The sequence below is a fragment of the Salmo salar genome, chromosome 07 (genome assembly GCF_965601325.2).
Source record: "Salmo salar chromosome 07, fSalSal1, whole genome shotgun sequence".
Classification (NCBI taxonomy): domain Eukaryota; kingdom Metazoa; phylum Chordata; class Actinopteri; order Salmoniformes; family Salmonidae; genus Salmo; species Salmo salar.
In genome coordinates, this window is record NC_138297.1 from 70452902 (window position 1) to 70472619 (window position 19718).

Consider the following 19718-nt stretch of genomic DNA (forward strand, 5'->3'; position numbering starts at 1 on the left):
AGACATGTATCTGGGTAGTGGAGGTGGTAGGTATTTAGACATGTCTCTGGGTAGAGGAGGTGGTAGGTATTTAGACATGTCTCTGGGCGGTGGAGGTGGTAGGTAATTAGACATGATCATGTTGGGTAGTGGAGGTGGTCGGTATTTAGACATGTTTCTGGGTAGTGGAGGTGGTAGGTAATTAGACATGTCTCTGGGTAGTGGAGAGGGTAGGTATTTAGACATGTCTCTGGGTAGTGGAGGTGGTAGGTATTTAGACATGTCTCTGGGTAGTGGAGGTGGTAGGTAATTAGACATGATCATGTTGCGTGGTGGAGGTGGTAGGAATTTAGACATGATAATGATGGGTAGTGGAGGTGGCAGGTATTTAGACATGTGTCTGGGTAGAGGAGGTGGTAGGTATTTAGACATGTCTCTGGGTAGTGGAGGTGGTAGGTAATTAGACATGTGTCTGGGTAGTGGAGGTGGTAGGTATTTAGACATGTCTCTGGGTATTGGAGGTGGTATGTAAATAGACATGATAATGTTGGGTAGTGGAGGTGGTAGGTAATTATACATGTCTCTGGGTAATGGAGGTGGTAGGTATTTAGACATGATAATGTTGGGTAGTGGAGGTGGTAGGTAATTAGACATGTCTCTGGGTAATGGAGGTGGTAGGTATTTAGACATGTCTCTGGTAGTGGAGGTGGTAGGTATTTAGACATGATAATGATGGATAGTGGAGGTGGTAAAAATGTAGACATGTGTCTGGGTTGAGGAGGTGGTAGGAATTTAGACATGTCTCTGGGTAGTGGAGGTGGTAGGTAATTAGACATTTCTCTGGGTAGTGGAGGTGGTAGGTAATTAGACATGTCTTTGGGTAGAGGAGGTGGTAGGTATTTAGACATGTCTCTGGGTAGTGGAGGTGGTAGGTATTTAGACATGATAATGATGGATAGTGGAGGTGGTAAAAATGTAGACATGTGTCTGGGTTGAGGAGGTGGTAGGAATTTAGACATGTCTCTGGGTAGTGGAGGTGGTAGGTAATTAGACATTTCTCTGGGTAGTGGAGGTGGTAGGTAATTAGACATGTCTTTGGGTAGAGGAGGTGGTAGGTATTTAGACATGTCTCTGGGTAGTGGAGGTGGTAGGTAATTAGACATGATAACGTTGGGTAGTGGAGGTGGTAGGAATTTAGACATGATAATGATGGGTAGTGGAGGTGGCAGGTATTTAGACATATCTCTGGGTAGTGGAGGTGGTAGGTAATTTAGACATGATAATGTTGGGTAGTGGAGGTGGTAGGTAATTATACATGTCTCTGGGTAGTGGAGGTGGTAGGTAATTAGACATGATATTGTTGGGTATTGGAGGTGGTAGGTAATTAGACATGTCTCTGGGTAGTGGAGGTGGTAGGTATTTAGACATGTGTCTGGGTAGTGGAGGTGGTAGGTATTTAGACATGTCTCTGGGTAGTGGAGGTGGTAGGTATTTAGACATGTCTCTGGGTAGAGGAGGTGGTAGGTATTTAGACATGTGTCTGGGTAGTGGAGGTGGTAGGTATTTAGACATGTCTCTGGGTAGTGGAGGTGGTAGGTATTTAGACATGTCTCTGGGTAGTGGAGGGGGTATATATCTATGATAAATAATGTAATATAACATAGATAACATACAATACATTACATTATATAACATAGACAACATACAATACATTACATTATATAACATAGATTAGATAAAATACATAACATTATATGACATAGACAATTATATAACATAGATAATTATATAACATAGATAATTATATAACATAGATAACATACAATACATTACATTATATAACATAGATAACATACAATACATTAAATTATATAACATAGATAACATACAATACATTACATTATATAACATAGATTAGATAAAATACATAACATTATATGACATAGACAATTATATAACATAGATAATTATATAACATAGATAATTATATAACATAGATAACATACAGTACATTACATTATATAACATAGATAACATACAGTTCATTACATTATATAACATAGATAACATACAGTACATTACATTATATAACATAGATAATTACAGTTGAAGTCGGAAGTTTAGATACACTTGGGTTGGAGTCATTAAAACTCGTTTTTCACCCACTCCTCAATTTTCTTCTTAACAAACTATAGTTTTGGCAAGTCGGTAAGGACATATCATTTTTACATCAATTGTTTACAGACATATTATTACACTTATAATTCACTGTATCATAAATCCAATGGGTCAGAAATTTACATACACTAAGTTGACTGTGTCTTTAAACAGTTTATAAAATTCCAGAAAATGAAGTAATGGCTTTAGAAGCTTTTGATAGGCTAATTAACATCATTTGAGTCAATTGGAGGTGTACCTGTGGATGTATTTCAAGGCCTACCTTCAAACTCAGTGCCTCTTTGCTTGACATCATGGGAAAATCAAAAGATGTCAGAAGAAAAATTGTAGACCTCCACAAGTCTGGTTCATCCTTGGGAGCAATTTCCAAATGCCTGAAGGTACCACGTTCATCTCTACAAACAATAGTACACAAGTATAAACACCATGGGACCACGCAGCCATCATACTGCTCAGGAAGGAGACGCGTTCTGTCTCCTGGAGATGAATGTACTTTGGTGCGAAAGGGGCAAATCAATCCCAGAACAACAGCAAAGGACCTTGTGAAGATGCTGGAGGAAACAGGTACAAAAGTATCTATATCCACAGTAAAGCGAGTCCTATATCGACATAACCTGAAAGGCCGCTCAGCAAGGAAGTAGCCACTGCTCCAAAACCGGCATAAAAAAGCCAGACTACAGTTTGCAACTGCACATGGGGACAAAGATCGTACTTTTTGGAGAAATGTCTTCTGGTCTGATGAAACAAAAATAGAACCGTTTGGCCCAACCAACTTATTGTGGGAAGCTTGTGGAAGGCTCCCCGAAACGTTTGACCCAAGTTAAACAATTTAAAGGCAATGCTACCAAATACTAATTGTGTGTATGTAAACTTCTGACCCACTGGGAATGTGATGAAAGAAATAAAAGCTGAAAGAAATAATTCTCTCTACTATTATTCTGACATTTCACATTCTTAAAATAAAGTGGTGATCCTAACTGACCTGAAACAGGGAATATTTACTAGGATTAAATGTCAGGAATTGTAAAAAACTGAGTTTAATTGTATTTGGCTAAGGTGTATGTAAACTTCCGACTTCAACTGTATAGCAAACATTGCATTACATTATATAACATATATAACATAATGTCACAGCGTTTATCATTTTTTATAAAACTTAATTTCTTTTCCATTTTTTCCATTTCAGTCATCTATCAGACGCTCTTATCCAGAGAGACTTACATCATTGCATTCATATTAAGATAGCTAGGTGACAAAACAACCTATCACAATCGTAGCAAGTAGATTTTCCCTCAACAAAGTAGCCAGTGGTAGCAGGAAAAGACAAGGGCATTAGCTGAGAAGACAGATTGGCATACTCCTAATCACCAACCTCTGACAACAGTATCTACACTCTTAGAAAAAAGGCTTCCAAAAGGGTTCTTCGGTTCTTTTCAACCCTTTGAGATCCATGTAGAACCTTTTAAAGGATTTTACATGGAACTCAAAATGGTTCTACCTGGAACAAAAAGGGTTCAAAGGGTTTTCCCTTGAGATACCAGCTTTTATTCTTCACGTCACTCACCAAACTGACTCACTCCGCTCCCCCACCCCCGTAGTGGCCCTTCCAAAAAATCGCTTGAAAATGACCTGATCAGGGGTAGCTGGGGGGGGGGGGGGGGGGGGGGTATTGAGGAAGAGTCACCCATTTAGGAGCAGAACACCTCTGATTTAAAGGAAACCTACCGAGAAGAGGAACCCACAAACCCCAAAACCTCCGTAACCTCTAAACATCGTCATTCTCTCCAGCAGACTCTGCTGCTGCACAGCTCTCTGTCTCACATATAAATAAACCCCAGAGAGACACCAGGCCACCATTACTGACTCACATTGACACTCCATCTACAGACGGGTACAGTCAACATAGACTCCACAGTTTAACTCTAAAAGGACTCCTTGAAAGACTTCTCAAAGACTTTGAAAGGCTTCTCAAGGGCATATTTTGATATATTTTACGAGGCTTTTGTTCTGTGGATTGAAAGAACGTGAGCCGCTGTAACCAGGATAATAATATGAATTCAGCCCTGGATCTTGTTGTGGTAGTATGGTTGGGATTCTGCTCTGTTGTGGTTCTGGGACGCCCCCACCACTCTGGCTCTGGCCATGGGCCCAGCTTCGTGTCCAGAATCATAGAGGAGGACATCGAAACCCTGAAAGGCCCTTTGGTGAGTTACAATAGAAAGCCTTAAACCTGTTTAAACTGATTTCTCTGGTCCGTGGTCATGGATGTGTCCCAAATAGCACCTTATTCAGTTTATAGCGCACTACTTTGGCCACATACCACAAACATACCACAATGTATTTTCCAACTTCATGATGTACACATTTAGAAAAAGACAAGATCTATATGATAAATTGATCTTAAAACTCTGCTTGAGTCTGTGTGCTAAAAGTCAAATGTACTCATTTTATTCAGGATCTGAACAACATCAAATTGTTTGCCAAACCTGCCTTCCGGAACCTCATGATAGAGCTTGATGGCAAGTTTGAGGTAAATATCTCATCTTAATTTCCGTTTTCAACAAATGTTACTGAACTCTGGCCCTGCTATTTTAGATTCAACCTGCTGGCCCTGGGATTATAGATTCAACCTGCTAGCCCTGCTATTGTAGATTCTACCTGCTGGCCCTGCTATTGTAGATTCAACCTGCTGGCCCTGCTATTTTAGATTCAACCTGGTGGCCCTGTCAACCTGCTGGCCTGCTATTGTAGATTCAACCTGCTGGCCCTGCTATTGTAGATCAAATTCAATGTCTGCTAAGCTGCTGGCCCTGCTATTGTAGATTCAACCTGGTGGCCCTGTCAACCTGCTGGCCCTGCTGTTGTAGATTCAACTTGCTGGCCCTGTCAACCTGCTAGCCCTACTATTGTAGATTCAACCTCAAGGTCTGCTGTCACGTACTGAGGATGTACTCATTGTTAATGGTGTGCCTTTCCCCTCTGTCTCTCCTCTCCCCTTTTGTGGTCTTCTCTCCATTAGAAGCATGAACAGTGGCTGCTCCTGAATGCCACTCTGGACGTGTACCTAAACATCTTCTCCAACATGCTGAAGGAGAACTATCCAGAGGAAGTCAAGCAGGGCCTCAGCAGACTCCGTGGGAAGGTGGAGGATCTGAAGAGGAGCTACTACCAGGACAGACTGAAGATGAAGATACAGGCTCTGGCAGACATTAAGGTCAAAAGACTAAACTAAGATATTCACTTATTCTGTTTGCATCCCAAATGGCATCCTATTCCCTATATAGTGCACTACTTTTAACCAGAGCCCTGTGGGCATTGGACTATATAGGGAATGTGGTACCATTTGGGATGAGTCCGTATAAAAAAAAATAATTGTGTGTGAGAGAAAAAGAGAGTGAGAGAGAGAGAGAGTGAGAGAGATTGAGAGAGAGAGAGACAGAGACAGAGAGAGAGAGAGAGATAGAGAGAGTGTGTCAGAGAGAGAGAGAGAGAGAGTGAGAGAAAGCAAGAGAGAGAGTGAGTGTGAGAGAGAGAGAGAGAGAGAGCGAGAGAGAGAGAGAGAGAGAGAGAGAGAGAGAGAGAGAGAGAGAGAGAGAGAGAGAGAGAGAGAGAGAGAGAGAGAGAGAGAGTGAGTAAATGTGTGCTTGTGTGTCTCATAGTTTTTAAAAAGTCCATTGTTGTCTGAATGCCGTCTTCCAAGTGTGGACACTCCACTGGTCAGGTCAAGATGATGACGTCTCTCTAAATGTATGTTGTGACTTCTGTTTAGACCAATGATGCTGTTGTCCAGAGGAAGGCTGTGAACGAGTTCAAAGAGGTCTACCAGAGAGCTTCCCAGCTGGGGACCTGTCTCCATCAGACAGCCGAGAACGACACACAGGGCTGAGACCAGACAGAACCACCAACTGACTGATTGAAGACAGAGGAGACTACAGACTGTAATACATTAGGAAAGTGTGATGTCATTTCACTGCCGGTATCCACTTCAAGCGCAAAACCTGCAGAAATAAAAACGCAACCGAACACCTTCATAAAAGGGGTAACAGTCACTTTACCCAACGTTTACTTAACAACTGCCTCACAGCTTCCTCACCTACTGGTCACCATGCTTGTTCACGGTGCTATTTATTTAACTTAAACATAACTTAACATATTTATTTTAAATTTAAGTGCAATGACATAATGTTAGTATTTATAGTAGTGAATATTTATCAACTTTGTATGAAGGGAATTTCCGTTGGTCCTTATAACAGTGTTAATGTGGTACTATTTGATTTGATATCATAGTTCACAATCAATGGATCATATGTACTGTATTTATATCCTGTGAATAAATTCACCTGAAAATATATCCTGTTACATGTCTTGAGTCTGGTTTTTAAAAATGTGTTTTTTATCCATTTTCCAATTAGGATTCTATGTTACTGAAGTGCTGTTCTTTCTTAATTCTCTTCGTCTTAATTAGTTATTTTCTATTTCTTGGTCATTTTAATAATGGATGTAGAAAGCATCCAGTTTATTTCCTGATGTGAATTAAATTATGCTGAGTCACATTATTTCAGATTGTGGTTCTGGAGCTGTAAAGGTCAGACCATTCATTTGATTGTGTCCTGAGATGAGTGTGTTGTAGGAACCTTTAATTCAGATCCCACATTTCCGTGTTGCCACCTGACGTGTATTGGGGTTGCGCGGCTGGTCTACACAGAAACCCCAACTTGTCGTCTGTTGGGTTGCGTCAATCGAATCTGGTATTAGGATATAAACAAACCATGCAACTTAGTTTTGCAATGATTATTTAATTCATCTTTAAGTAAATAGAATGATAGTACAAATGGAAAATATGATGTTCGTATATACGGGCTCACTGCACAACCTCGCAGGGTATACAGAGAACTGAACGACACATCCTTTGTTCTTCCTTAAATACTCTGACAGAGATAGTTCCCGCTCACTGCTGGCCTGTCAGAGGGAGGATGAGCGTGGTTTAAACTTACTCATCCTATCGTTGGCGTGCAGGCTGGTCCCAGCCTCGTGACGCACTTCCTGTACACTCTGAGCCTATTGACAACAGGCTCAGTTCTTGTTATTGTATTTCAGTATCAAGTGGTTTCTTATGTGACTCTAGTTTGTGAAACAGCCTTCTTCATGCCTCAACAGGTTTACCCCCTAATTAGCCACAGCTCAGCACTTAGTCACATACACGGTCCCTTAGGACATAATAATCACACAAGCATGTAGCTTAACAAAACAATAGCACATATTGATACATGTGCTGATGTAAAAAGATAATTATAACATACACATCCTTTCTGAGGTGACAGAGTGACACCATCAATACTAGAGATGAACCATTTCTCTCTCATGGAAACTGACAAGTACAGTGGGGGAAAAAAGTATTTGATCCCCTGCTGATTTTGTACGTTTGCCCACTGACAAATAAAGGATCAGTCTATAATTTTAATGGTAGGTTTATTTGAACAGTGAGAGACAGAATAACAACAAAAATATCCAGAAAAACGAGATTGTAGACCTACGCAAGGCTGGAATGGGCTACAAGACCATCGCCAAGATGCTTGGTGAGAAGGTGACAACATTTGGTGTGATTATTCGCAAATGGAAGAAACACCAAAGAACTGTCAATCTCCCTCGGCCTGGGGCTCCATGCAAGATCTCACCTCGTGGAGTTGCAATGATCATGAGAACGGTGAGGAATCAGCCCAGAACTACACGGGAGGATCTTGTCAATGATCTCAAGGCAGCTGGGACCATAGTCACCAAGAAAACAATTGGTAACACACTATGCCGTGAAGGACTGAAATCCTGCAGCCCCCTCAAGGTCCCCCTGCTCAAGAATACATATACAAGCCCGTCTGAAGTCTGCCAATGAACATCTGAATGACTCAGAGGACAACTGGTGAAAGTGTTGTGGTCAGATGAGACCAAATGGAGCTCTTTGACATCAACTCAACTCGCCGTGTTTGGAGGAGGAGGAATGCTGCCTATGACCCCAAGAACACCATCCCCACCGTCAAACATGGAGGTGGAAACATTATTCTTTGGGGGTGTTTTTTTGCTAAGGGGACAGGACAACTTCACCGCATCAAAGGGACGATGGACGGGGCCATGTACCGTCAAATCTTGGGTGAGAACCTCCTTCCCTCAGCCAGGTCATTGAAAATGGGTCATGGATGGGTATTCCAGCATGACAATGACCCAAAACACACGACCAAGGCAACAAAGGAGTGGCTCAAGAAGAAGCACATTAAGGTCCTGGAGTGGCCTAGCCAGTCTCCAGACCTTAATCCCATAGAAAATCTGTGGAGGGAGCTGAAGGTTCGAGTTGCCAAACGTCAGCCTCGAAACCTTAATGACTTGGAGAAGATCTGCAAAGAGGAGTGGGAGAAAATCCCTCCTGAGATGTGTGCAAACCTGGTGGCCAACTACAAGAAACGTCTGACCTCTGTGATTGGCAACAAGGGTTTTGCCACCAAGTACAAAGTCATGTTTTGCAGAGGGGTCAAATACTTATTTCCCTCATTTAAATGCAAATCATTTTATAACATTTTGACATGCGTTTTTCTGGATTTTTGTTGTTGTTATTCTGTCTCTCACTGTTCAAATAAACATGCTAATAAAATTATAGACTGATAATTTCTTTGTCAGTGGGCAAACGTACAAAATCAGCAGGGGATCGAATACTTTTCCCCCCCACTGTATCTGTTGAGTTCCAGTGTAAAGTTGAAACATTCACCCACAAATATCATTGATGAGATGGATATACCACTGAGTCATGCTGCCTTGGCTTCTCTGGGTTGTATATTTATATGTGGGAGTGTCCTTCAACAGAGTGCAGCTCTGAAGACGACAATTGGAGGTTACAGGGGTCAACATGGACTTATGATTGTAGAAGAGGATCATTAAAAAATACTACATTCATTACAATTTGTGTGAAAGTGATACAACTGAAAAAGCCTGGGTGTCACTAGAAACTAGCAACTAGCCTGAATAAGAAAAAGTGGTTTCTTGTTAAATCAAACCACATTCTTTCAATATCAATATTTGTTTGAAAGTGATGCCACTGTCCCACCTTTGAAAAAACCTGGGTGTCAATGAAAGATAGCATCAGCATCTATCTGTACTAGCATTAGCAACCAGCAACTATCATCTACTGTAGCAACACAGAAGTCAACAGACAGGGCTCTGTCCTCTAGCAACACAGAAGTCAACAGACAGGGCTCTGTCCTCTAGCAACACAGAAGTCAACAGACAGGGCTCTGTCCTCTAGCAACACAGAAGTCAACAGACAGGGCTCTGTCCTCTAGCAACACAGAAGTCAACAGACAGGGCTCTGTCCTCTAGCAACAGAGAAGTCAACAGACAGGGCTCTGTTCTCTAGCAACACAGAAGTCAACAGACAGGGCTCTGTCCTCTAGCAACACAGAAGTCAACAGACAGGGCTCTGTTCTCTAGCAACACAGAAGTCAACAGACAGGGCTCTGTCCTCTAGCAACACAGAAGTCAACAGACAGGGCTCTGTCCTCTAGCAACACAGAAGTCAACAGACATGCATACCAACCTGAACTTTATTGCATCACCAAAGAACTTCCCCAGAATGTGTCAAAACTACCTGTTTCCTAGGGATTCCAACCCAAGACCCCATGCTCTGCTGCAAAAAGAAAGGTGTTAATGAGTGGCCGTGTGTTGGTGTGTGATTTAAAGGAAACCTCGCTCAGTCAGAGAACCCACAACCTCACACCTCTATCGTTTCTGCCTCTGCCTCAACTATATAAATACTTGTCTGTCTTAACCTCAGCATCAGCATCAGTCAGACAGACACAGAAGACCAAGACTTGGATAGTGTCAGATACAAGGTGGTCTCGTTAAGTCAACTCAAGTCAAAGCCTTTGACTTAAGACACAGAGAGAGACAGACAGACAGACAGACAGACAGACAGACAGACAGACAGACAGACAGACAGACAGACAGACAGACAGACAGACAGACAGACAGACAGACAGACAGACAGACAGACAGACAGACAGACAGACAGACAGACAGACAGACAGACAGACAGACAGACAGACAGACAGAGAGCCATAGAACTCTAAACTACATCTAAGCTAAAGCTCACCTCAGGTGGAAGTGTTTGAGCCAGGTCTGGTGTCTATGGGCCTACCTAGAAATGCACTGTTATGATGATGTCATCATTTTCAGATTCATTTCAGTCTCACTGACAAGTCTTTCCTGCTTGGGCAGGAAGTGTGGAACTCCTCTTGGTTTTAGTCAAACATTTTATCTCTAACTCATCAACATCCAATGTTCTCCCTGTTCTGTCCTACTGTTGGTCTCCCATTAGGAAGGAGATCTCCCTGTTCTGTCCTACTGTTGGTCTCCCATTAGGAAGGAGATCTCCCTGTTCTGTCCTACTGTTGGCCTCCCATTAGGAAGGAGATCTCCCTGTTCTGTCCTACTGTTGGTCTCCCATTAGGAAGGAGATCTCCCTGTTCTGTCCTACTGTTGGTCTCCCATTAGGAAGGAGATCTCCCTGTTCTGTCCTACTGTTGGTCTCCCATTAGGAAGGAGATCTCCCTGTTCTGTTCTACTGTTGGTCTCCCATTAGGAAGGAGATCTCCCTGTTCTGTCCTACTGTTGGTCTCCCATTAGGAAGGAGATCTCCCTGTTCTGTCCTACTGTTGGTCTCCCATTAGGAAGGAGATCTCCCTGTTCTGTTCTACTGTTGGCCTCCCATTAGGAAGGAGATCTCCCTGTTCTGTCCTACTGTTGGCCTCCCATTAGGAAGGAGATCTCCCTGTTCTGTTCTACTGTTGGTCTCCCATTAGGAAGGAGATCTCCCTGTTCTGTCCTACTGTTGGCCTCCCATTAGGAAGGAGATCTCCCTGTTCTGTCCTACTGTTGGTCTCCCATTATGAAGGAGATCTCCCTGTTCTGTCCTACTGTTGGTCTCCCATTAGGAAGGAGATCTCCCTGTTCTGTCCTACTGTTGGTCTCCCATTAGGAAGGAGATCTCCCTGTTCTGTCCTACTGTTGGTCTCCCATTAGGAAGGAGATCTCCCTGTTCTGTCCTACTGTTGGCCTCCCATTAGGAAGGAGATCTCCCTGTTCTGTCCTACTGTTGGTCTCCCATTAGGAAGGAGATCTCCCTGTTCTGTCCTACTGTTGGTCTCCCATTAGGAAGGAGATCTCCCTGTTCTGTTCTACTGTTGGCCTCCCATTAGGAAGGAGATCTCCCTGTTCTGTCCTACTGTTGGCCTCCCATTAGGAAGGAGATCTCCCTGTTCTGTCCTACTGTTGGCCTCCCATTAGGAAGGAGATCTCCCTGTTCTGTCCTACTGTTGGTCTCCCATTAGGAAGGAGATCTCCCTGTTCTGTCCTACTGTTGGTCTCCCATTAGGAAGGAGATCTCCCTGTTCTGTCCTACTGTTGGTCTCCCATTAGGAAGGAGATCTCCCTGTTCTGTCCTACTGTTGGTCTCCCATTAGGAAGGAGATCTCCCTGTTCTGTCCTACTGTTGGCCTCCCATTAGGAAGGAGGAGTCTAAAGTATCTATCTATCTATCTATCTATCTATCTATCTATCTATCTATCTATCTATCTATCTATCTATCTATCTATCTATCTATCTATCTATCTATCTATCTATCTATCTATCTATCTATCTATCTATCTATCTGTCTGTCTGTCTGTCTGTCTGTCTGTCTGTCTGTCTGTCTGTCTGTCTGTCTGTCTGTCTGTCTGTCTGTCTGTCTGTCTGTCTGTCTGTCTGTCTGTCTGTCTGTCTGCCTGTCTGCCTGTCTGTCTGTCTCTCTCTGTGTCTTAAGTCAAAGGCTTTGACTTGAGTTGACTTAACGAGACCACCTTGTATCTGACACTATCCAAGTCTTGTTCTTCTGTGTCTGTCTGACTGATGCTGAGGCTAAGACAGACAAATATATATATATAGTTGAGGCGAGGCAGAAACGATAGAGGTGTGAGGTTGTGGGTTCTCTGACTGAGCGAGGTTTCCTTTAAATCACACACCAACACACGGCCACTCATTAACACCTTTCTTTTTGCAGCAGAGCATGGGGTCTTGGGTTGGAATCCCTAGGAAACAGGTAGTTTTGACACATTCTGGGGAAGTTCTTTGGTGATGCAATAAAGTTCAGGTTGGTATGCATGTCTGTTGACTTCTGTGTTGCTAGAGGACAGAGCCCTGTCTGTTGACTTCTGTGTTGCTAGAGGACAGAGCCCTGTCTGTTGACTTCTGTGTTGCTAGAGAACAGAGCCCTGTCTGTTGACTTCTGTGTTGCTAGAGGACAGAGCCCTGTCTGTTGACTTCTGTGTTGCTAGAGGACAGAGCCCTGTCTGTTGACTTCTGTGTTGCTAGAGAACAGAGCCCTGTCTGTTGACTTCTGTGTTGCTAGAGGACAGAGCCCTGTCTGTTGACTTCTGTGTTGCTAGAGGACAGAGCCCTGTCTGTTGACTTCTGTGTTGCTAGAGGACAGAGCCCTGTCTGTTGACTTCTGTGTTGCTGGAGGACAGAGCCCTGTCTGTTGACTTCTGTGTTGCTAGAGGACAGAGCCCTGTCTGTTGACTTCTGTGTTGCTAGAGGACAGAGCCCTGTCTGTTGACTTCTGTGTTGCTAGAGAACAGAGCCCTGTCTGTTGACTTCTGTGTTGCTACAGTAGATGATAGTTGCTGGTTGCTAATGCTAGTACAGATAGATGCTGATGCTATCTTTCATTGACACCCAGGCGTTTTCAAAGGTGCGACACTGGCATCACTTTCAAACAAATATTGATATTGAAAGAATGTGGTTTGATTTAACAAGAAACCACTTTTGCTTATTCAGGCTAGTTGCTAGTTTCTAGTGACACCCAGGCTTTTTCAGTTGTATCACTTTCACAGAAATTGTAATGAATGTAGTATTTTTTAATGATCCTCTTCTACAATCATAAGTCCATTTTCACCCCTGTAACCTCCAACTGTCGTCTTCAGAGCTGCACTCTGTTGAAGGACACTCCCACATATAAATACAACCCAGAGAAGCCAAGGCAGCATGACTCAGTGGTATATCCATCTCATCAATGGCATTTGTGGGTGAATGTGTCAACTTTACACTGGAACTCAACAGATACAGTGGGGGGGGAAAGTATTTGATCCCCTGCTGATTTTGTACGTTTGCCCACTGACAAAGAAATTATCAGTCTATAATTTTATTAGCATGTTTATTTGAACAGTGAGAGACAGAATAACAACAAAAAAATCCAGAAAAACACATGTCAAAAATGTTATAAAATGATTTGCATTTAAATATGGGAAATAAGTATTTGACCCCTCTGCAAAACATGACTTAGTACTTGGTGGCAAAACCCTTGTTGGCAATCACAGAGGTCAGACGTTTCTTGTAGTTGGCCACCAGGTTTGCACACATCTCAGGAGGGATTTTCTCCCACTCCTCTTTGCAGATCTTCTCCAAGTCATTAAGGTTTCGAGGCTGATGTTTGGTAACTCGAACCTTCAGCTCCCTACACAGATTTTCTATGGGATTAAGGTCTGGAGACTGGCTAGGCCACTCCAGGACCTTAATGTGCTTCTTCTTGAGCCACTCCTTTGATGCCTTGGCCGTGTGTTTTGGGTCATTGTCATGCTGGAATACCCATCCACGACCCATTTTCAATGACCTGGCTGAGGGAAGGAGGTTTTCACCCAAGATTTGACGGTACATGGCCCCGTCCATCGTCCCTTTGATGCGGTGAAGTTGTCCTGTCCTCTTAGCAGAAAAACACCCCCAAAGCATAATGTTTCCACCTCCATGTTTGACGGTGGGGATGGTGTTCTTGGGGTCATAGGCAGCATTCCTCCTCCTCCAAACACGGCGAGTTGAGTTGATGTCAAAGAGCTCCATTTGGTCTCATCTGACCACAACACTTTCACCAGTTGTCCTCTGAGTCATTCAGATGTTCATTGGCAGACTTCAGACGGGCCTGTATATGTATTCTTGAGCAGAGGGACCTTGCAGGCGCTGCAGGATTTCAGTCCTTCACGGCATAGTGTGTTACCAATTGTTTTCTTGGTGACTATGGTCCCAGCTGGCTTGAGATTATTGACAAGATCCTCCCATGTAGTTCTGGGCTGATTCCTCACCGTTCTCATGATCATTGCAACTCCACGAGGTGAGATCTTGCATGGAGCGCCAGGCCGAGGGAGATTGACAGTTCTTTTGTGTTTCTTCCATTTGCGAATAATCGCACCAACTGTTGTCACCTTCTCACCAAGCTGCTTGGCGATGGTCTTGTAGCCCATTCCAGCCTTGCGTAGGTCTACAATCTTGTCCCTGACATCCTTGGAGAGCTCTTTGGTCTTAGCCATGGTGGAGAGTTTGGAATCTAATTGATTGATTGCTTCTGTGGACAGGTGTCTTTTATACAGGTAACAAACTGAGATTAGGAGCACTCCCTTTAAGAGTGTGCTCCTAATCTCAGCTCGTTACCTGTATAAAAGACACCTCGGAGCCAGAAATCTTTCTGATTGAGAGGGGGTCAAATACTTATTTCCCTCATTAAAATGCAAATCAATTTATAACATTTTTGACATGCGTTTTTCTGGATTTTGTTTTTGTATTCTGTCTCTCACTGTTCAAATAAACCTACCATTAAAATTATAGACTGATCATTTCTTTGTCAGTGGGCAAACGTACAAAATCAGCAGGGAATCAAATACTTGTTCCCCTCACTGTAGGAGAGTTCTTGTAAAAATTGCAAATTTACATCACCAATACTGCGTACCAAAAGGCAACCTATTCCGTACATAGTGCACTATGCTATGGGCCTTGGCCAAAAGTAGTGAACTATATAGTGAACATGGTGAGATTTGGGATACAGCGAGAGTCTGAGTTTTCGTGCTGTAAGCATTACTAGAAATTGAAGGTGTGTAGCAGCAAAGTTATTTCCAAACCACAGTTCATTGTCTTACCAAGGTAAAAGTGTCTCTGTGGCTGCTAGAATTTCTGAATTCCCCACAGGAAGTTAGGTGTTGTGCAGCACTCAGCTATTTCTACCAAAATGGACATTTATCTCTTAACTTTATCAAATCGTATCTGTATGCTATGTCATGTTATCTTATCTTTATGTCATGTCTTGTCATGTTAATAAGTTATCTCATCTTTATGTCACGTCACGTCATGTTCTGTTATCTTTGTCTAATCTTCATGTTATCTTATCTTCATGTTATCTTATCCAATGTTATCTCATCTTCATGTTATCTTATCCTATGTTATCTCATCTTCATGTTATTTTATCTTCATGTTATCTTATCCTATGTTATCTCATCTTCATGTTATTTTATCTTCATGTTATCTTATCCTATGTTATCTCATCTTCATGTTATCTTATCCTATGTTATCTCATCTTCATGTTATCTTATCCTATGTTATCTCATCTTCATGTTATTTTATCTTCATGTTATCTTATCCTATGTTATCTCATCTTCATGTTATCTCATCTTCATGTTATCTCATCTTCATGTTATCTTATCCTATGTTATCTCATCTTCATGTTATTTTATCTTCATGTTATCTTATCCTATGTTATCTCATCTTCATGTTATCTTATCCTATGTTATCTCATCTTCATGTTATCTTATCCTATGTTATCTCATCTTCATGTTATTTTATCTTCATGTTATCTTATCCTATGTTATCTCATCTTCATGTTATCTTATCCTATGTTATCTCATCTTCATGTTATTTTATCTTCATGTTATCTTATCCTATGTTATCTCATCTTCATGTTATCTTATCCTATGTTATCTCATCTTCATGTTATCTTATCCTATGTTATCTCATCTTCATGTTATCTCATCTTTATGTCACGTCATGTTATGTTATCTTTGTCTTATCTTCATGTTATCTCATCTTCATGTTATTTTATCATTGTTATTTTATCTTTACCTTATAGAATAAAATGAAATACAATATTTTTTATCATAGAATAATAACCAGTTGTGGTTAATCCTATAGATAATGCTGATGACATGGAGTAGGAACTACTAGTAACCAGCTGTGGTTAGTCCTATAGATAATGCTGATGACGTGGAGTAGGAACTACTAGTAACCAGCTGTGGTTAATACTATAGATAATGCTGATGATGTGGAGTAGGAACTACTAGTAACCAGCTGTGGTTAATACTATAGATAATGCTGCTGATGTGGAGTAGGAACTACTAGTAACCAGCTGTGGTTAATCCTGTAGATAATGCTGATGATGTGGAGTAGGAACTACTAGTAACCAGTTGTGGTTAATCCTATAGATAATGCTGATGATGTGGAGTAGGAACTACTAGCAACCAGCTGTGGTTAATCCTATAGATAATGTTGATGATGTGGAGTAGGAACTACTAGTAACCAGCTGTGGTTAATCCTGTAGATAATGTTGATGATGTGGAGTAGGAACTACTAGTAACCAGCTGTGGTTAATCCTATAGATAATGCTGATGATGTGGAGAAGGCACTACTAGTAACCAGCTGTGGTTAATCCTATAGATAATGCTGATGATGTGGAGTAGGAACTACCAGTAACCAGCTGTGGTTAATCCTATGGGGGGGGGCGGCAGGTGGCCTGGAGGGTAGAGGCGTTGGACCAGCAACTGAAAGGTTGCTGGATAGAATCTCCAAGCTGACAAGGTAAAAAACGTTGTTGTTTAAATATTCCTCCTTGAACACGGCAGTTAAGCCACTTTTCCCCAGGTGCCGTGGATGTCGATTAAAGCAGCCCCCCTCTCTGATTCAGAGGGGTTGGGTTAACTGCAGAAGACACATTAATGCTGATGACATGGAGAAGGCACTACTAATAACCAGCTGTGGTTAGTCCTATAGATAATGCTGATGACATGGAGAAGGCACTACTAATAACCAGCTGTGGTTAGTCCTATAGATAATGCTGATGACATGGAGAAGGCACTACTAATAACCAGCTGTGGTTAGTCCTATAGATAATGCTGATGACATGGAGAAGGCACTACTAATAACCAGCTGTGGTTAGTCCTATAGATAATGCTGATGACATGGAGAAGGCACTACTAATAACAGCTGTGGTTAGTCCTATAGATAATGCTGATGACATGGAGAAGGCACTACTAATAACCAGCTGTGGTTAGTCCTATAGATAATGCTGATGACATGGAGAAGGCACTACTAATAACCAGCTGTGGTTAGTCCTATAGATAATGCTGATGACATGGAGAAGGCACTACTAATAACCAGCTGTGGTTAGTCCTATAGATAATGCTGATGACATGGAGAAGGCACTACTAATAACCAGCTGTGGTTAGTCCTATAGATAATGCTGATGACATGGAGAAGGCACTACTAATAACCAGCTGTGGTTAGTCCTATAGATAATGCTGTTGACATGGAGAAGGCACTACTAATAACCAGCTGTGGTTAATCCTATAGATAATGCTGATGATATGGAGAAGGCACTACTAATAACCAGCTGTGGTTAGTCCTATAGATAATGCTGATGACATGGAGAAGGCACTACTAATAACCAGCTGTGGTTAGTCCTATAGATAATGCTGATGACATGGAGAAGGCACTACTAATAACCAGCTGTGGTTAATCCTATAGATAATGCTGATGACATGGAGAAAGCACTACTAATAACCAGCTGTGGTTAGTCCTATAGATAATGCTGATGACATGGAGAAGGCACTACTAATAACCAGCTGTGGTTAGTCCTATAGATAATGCTGATGACATGGAGAAGGCACTACTAATAACCAGCTGTGGTTAGTCCTATAGATAATGCTGATGACATGGAGAAGGCACTACTAATAACAGCTGTGGTTAGTCCTATAGATAATGCTGATGACATGGAGAAGGCACTACTAATAACCAGCTGTGGTTAGTCCTATAGATAATGCTGATGACATGGAGAAGGCACTACTAATAACCAGCTGTGGTTAGTCCTATAGATAATGCTGTTGACATGGAGAAGGCACTACTAATAACCAGCTGTGCTTAGTCCTATAGATAATGCTGATGACATGGAGAAGGCACTACTAATAACCAGCTGTGGTTAGTCCTATAGATAATGCTGATGACATGGAGAAGGCACTACTAATAACAGCTGTGGTTAGTCCTATAGATAATGCTGATGACATGGAGAAGGCACTACTAATAACCAGCTGTGGTTAGTCCTATAGATAATGCTGATGACATGGAGAAGGCACTACTAATAACCAGCTGTGGTTAGTCCTATAGATAATGCTGATGACATGGAGAAGGCACTACTAATAACCAGCTGTGGTTAGTCCTATAGATAATGCTGATGACATGGAGAAGGCACTACTAATAACCAGCTGTGGTTAGTCCTATAGATAATGCTGATGACATGGAGAAGGCACTACTAATAACCAGCTGTGGTTAGACCTATAGATAATGCTGTTGACATGGAGAAGGCACTACTAATAACCAGCTGTGGTTAATCCTATAGATAATGCTGATGATATGGAGAAGGCACTACTAATAACCAGCTGTGGTTAGTCCTATAGATAATGCTGATGACATGGAGAAGGCACTACTAATAACCAGCTGTGGTTAGTCCTATAGATAATGCTGATGACATGGAGAAGGCACTACTAATAACCAGCTGTGGTTAATCCTATAGATAATGCTGATGACATGGAGAAAGCACTACTAATAACCAGCTGTGGTTAGTCCTATAGATAATGCTGATGACATGGAGAAGGCACTACTAATAACCAGCTGTGGTTAGTCCTATAGATAATGCTGATGACATGGAGAAGGCACTACTAATAACCAGCTGTGGTTAGTCCTATAGATAATGCTGATGACATGGAGAAGGCACTACTAATAACAGCTGTGGTTAGTCCTATAGATAATGCTGATGACATGGAGAAGGCACTACTAATAACCAGCTGTGGTTAGTCCTATAGATAATGCTGATGACATGGAGAAGGCACTACTAATAACCAGCTGTGGTTAGTCCTATAGATAATGCTGATGACATGGAGAAGGCACTACTAATAACCAGCTGTGGTTAGTCCTATAGATAATGCTGATGACATGGAGAAGGCACTACTAATAACCAGCTGTGGTTAGTCCTATAGATAATGCTGATGACATGGAGAAGGCACTACTAATAACCAGCTGTGGTTAGTCCTATAGATAATGCTGATGACATGGAGAAGGCACTACTAATAACCAGCTGTGGTTAGTCCTATAGATAATGCTGATGACATGGAGAAGGCACTACTAATAACCAGCTGTGGTTAGTCCTATAGATAATGCTGATGACATGGAGAAGGCACTACTAATAACCAGCTGTGGTTAATCCTATAGATAATGCTGATGACATGGAGAAGGCACTACTAATAACCAGCTGTGGTTAGTCCTATAGATAATGCTGATGACATGGAGAAGGCACTACTAATAACCAGCTGTGGTTAGTCCTATAGATAATGCTGATGACATGGAGAAGGCACTACTAATAACCAGCTGTGGTTAGTCCTATAGATAATGCTGATGACATGGAGAAG

The 19718-nt window shown here is 42.0% G+C and overlaps 1 protein-coding gene across 1 annotated transcript; it reads left to right on the plus strand.

Annotated features, from left to right (window-relative positions):
• Positions 1-4030: 4030 nt before the first annotated feature.
• Positions 4031-6043, plus strand: LOC145879956 (interferon gamma 1-like). Its single transcript, XM_082977235.1, has 4 exons — positions 4031-4361; positions 4613-4687; positions 5177-5371; positions 5927-6043. The coding sequence occupies exons 1-4, from the start codon at positions 4209-4211 to the stop codon at positions 6041-6043; spliced, it is 540 nt and encodes a 179-aa protein (XP_082833361.1). The 5' UTR covers positions 4031-4208.
• The last annotated feature ends 13675 nt before the right edge of the window (positions 6044-19718 follow it).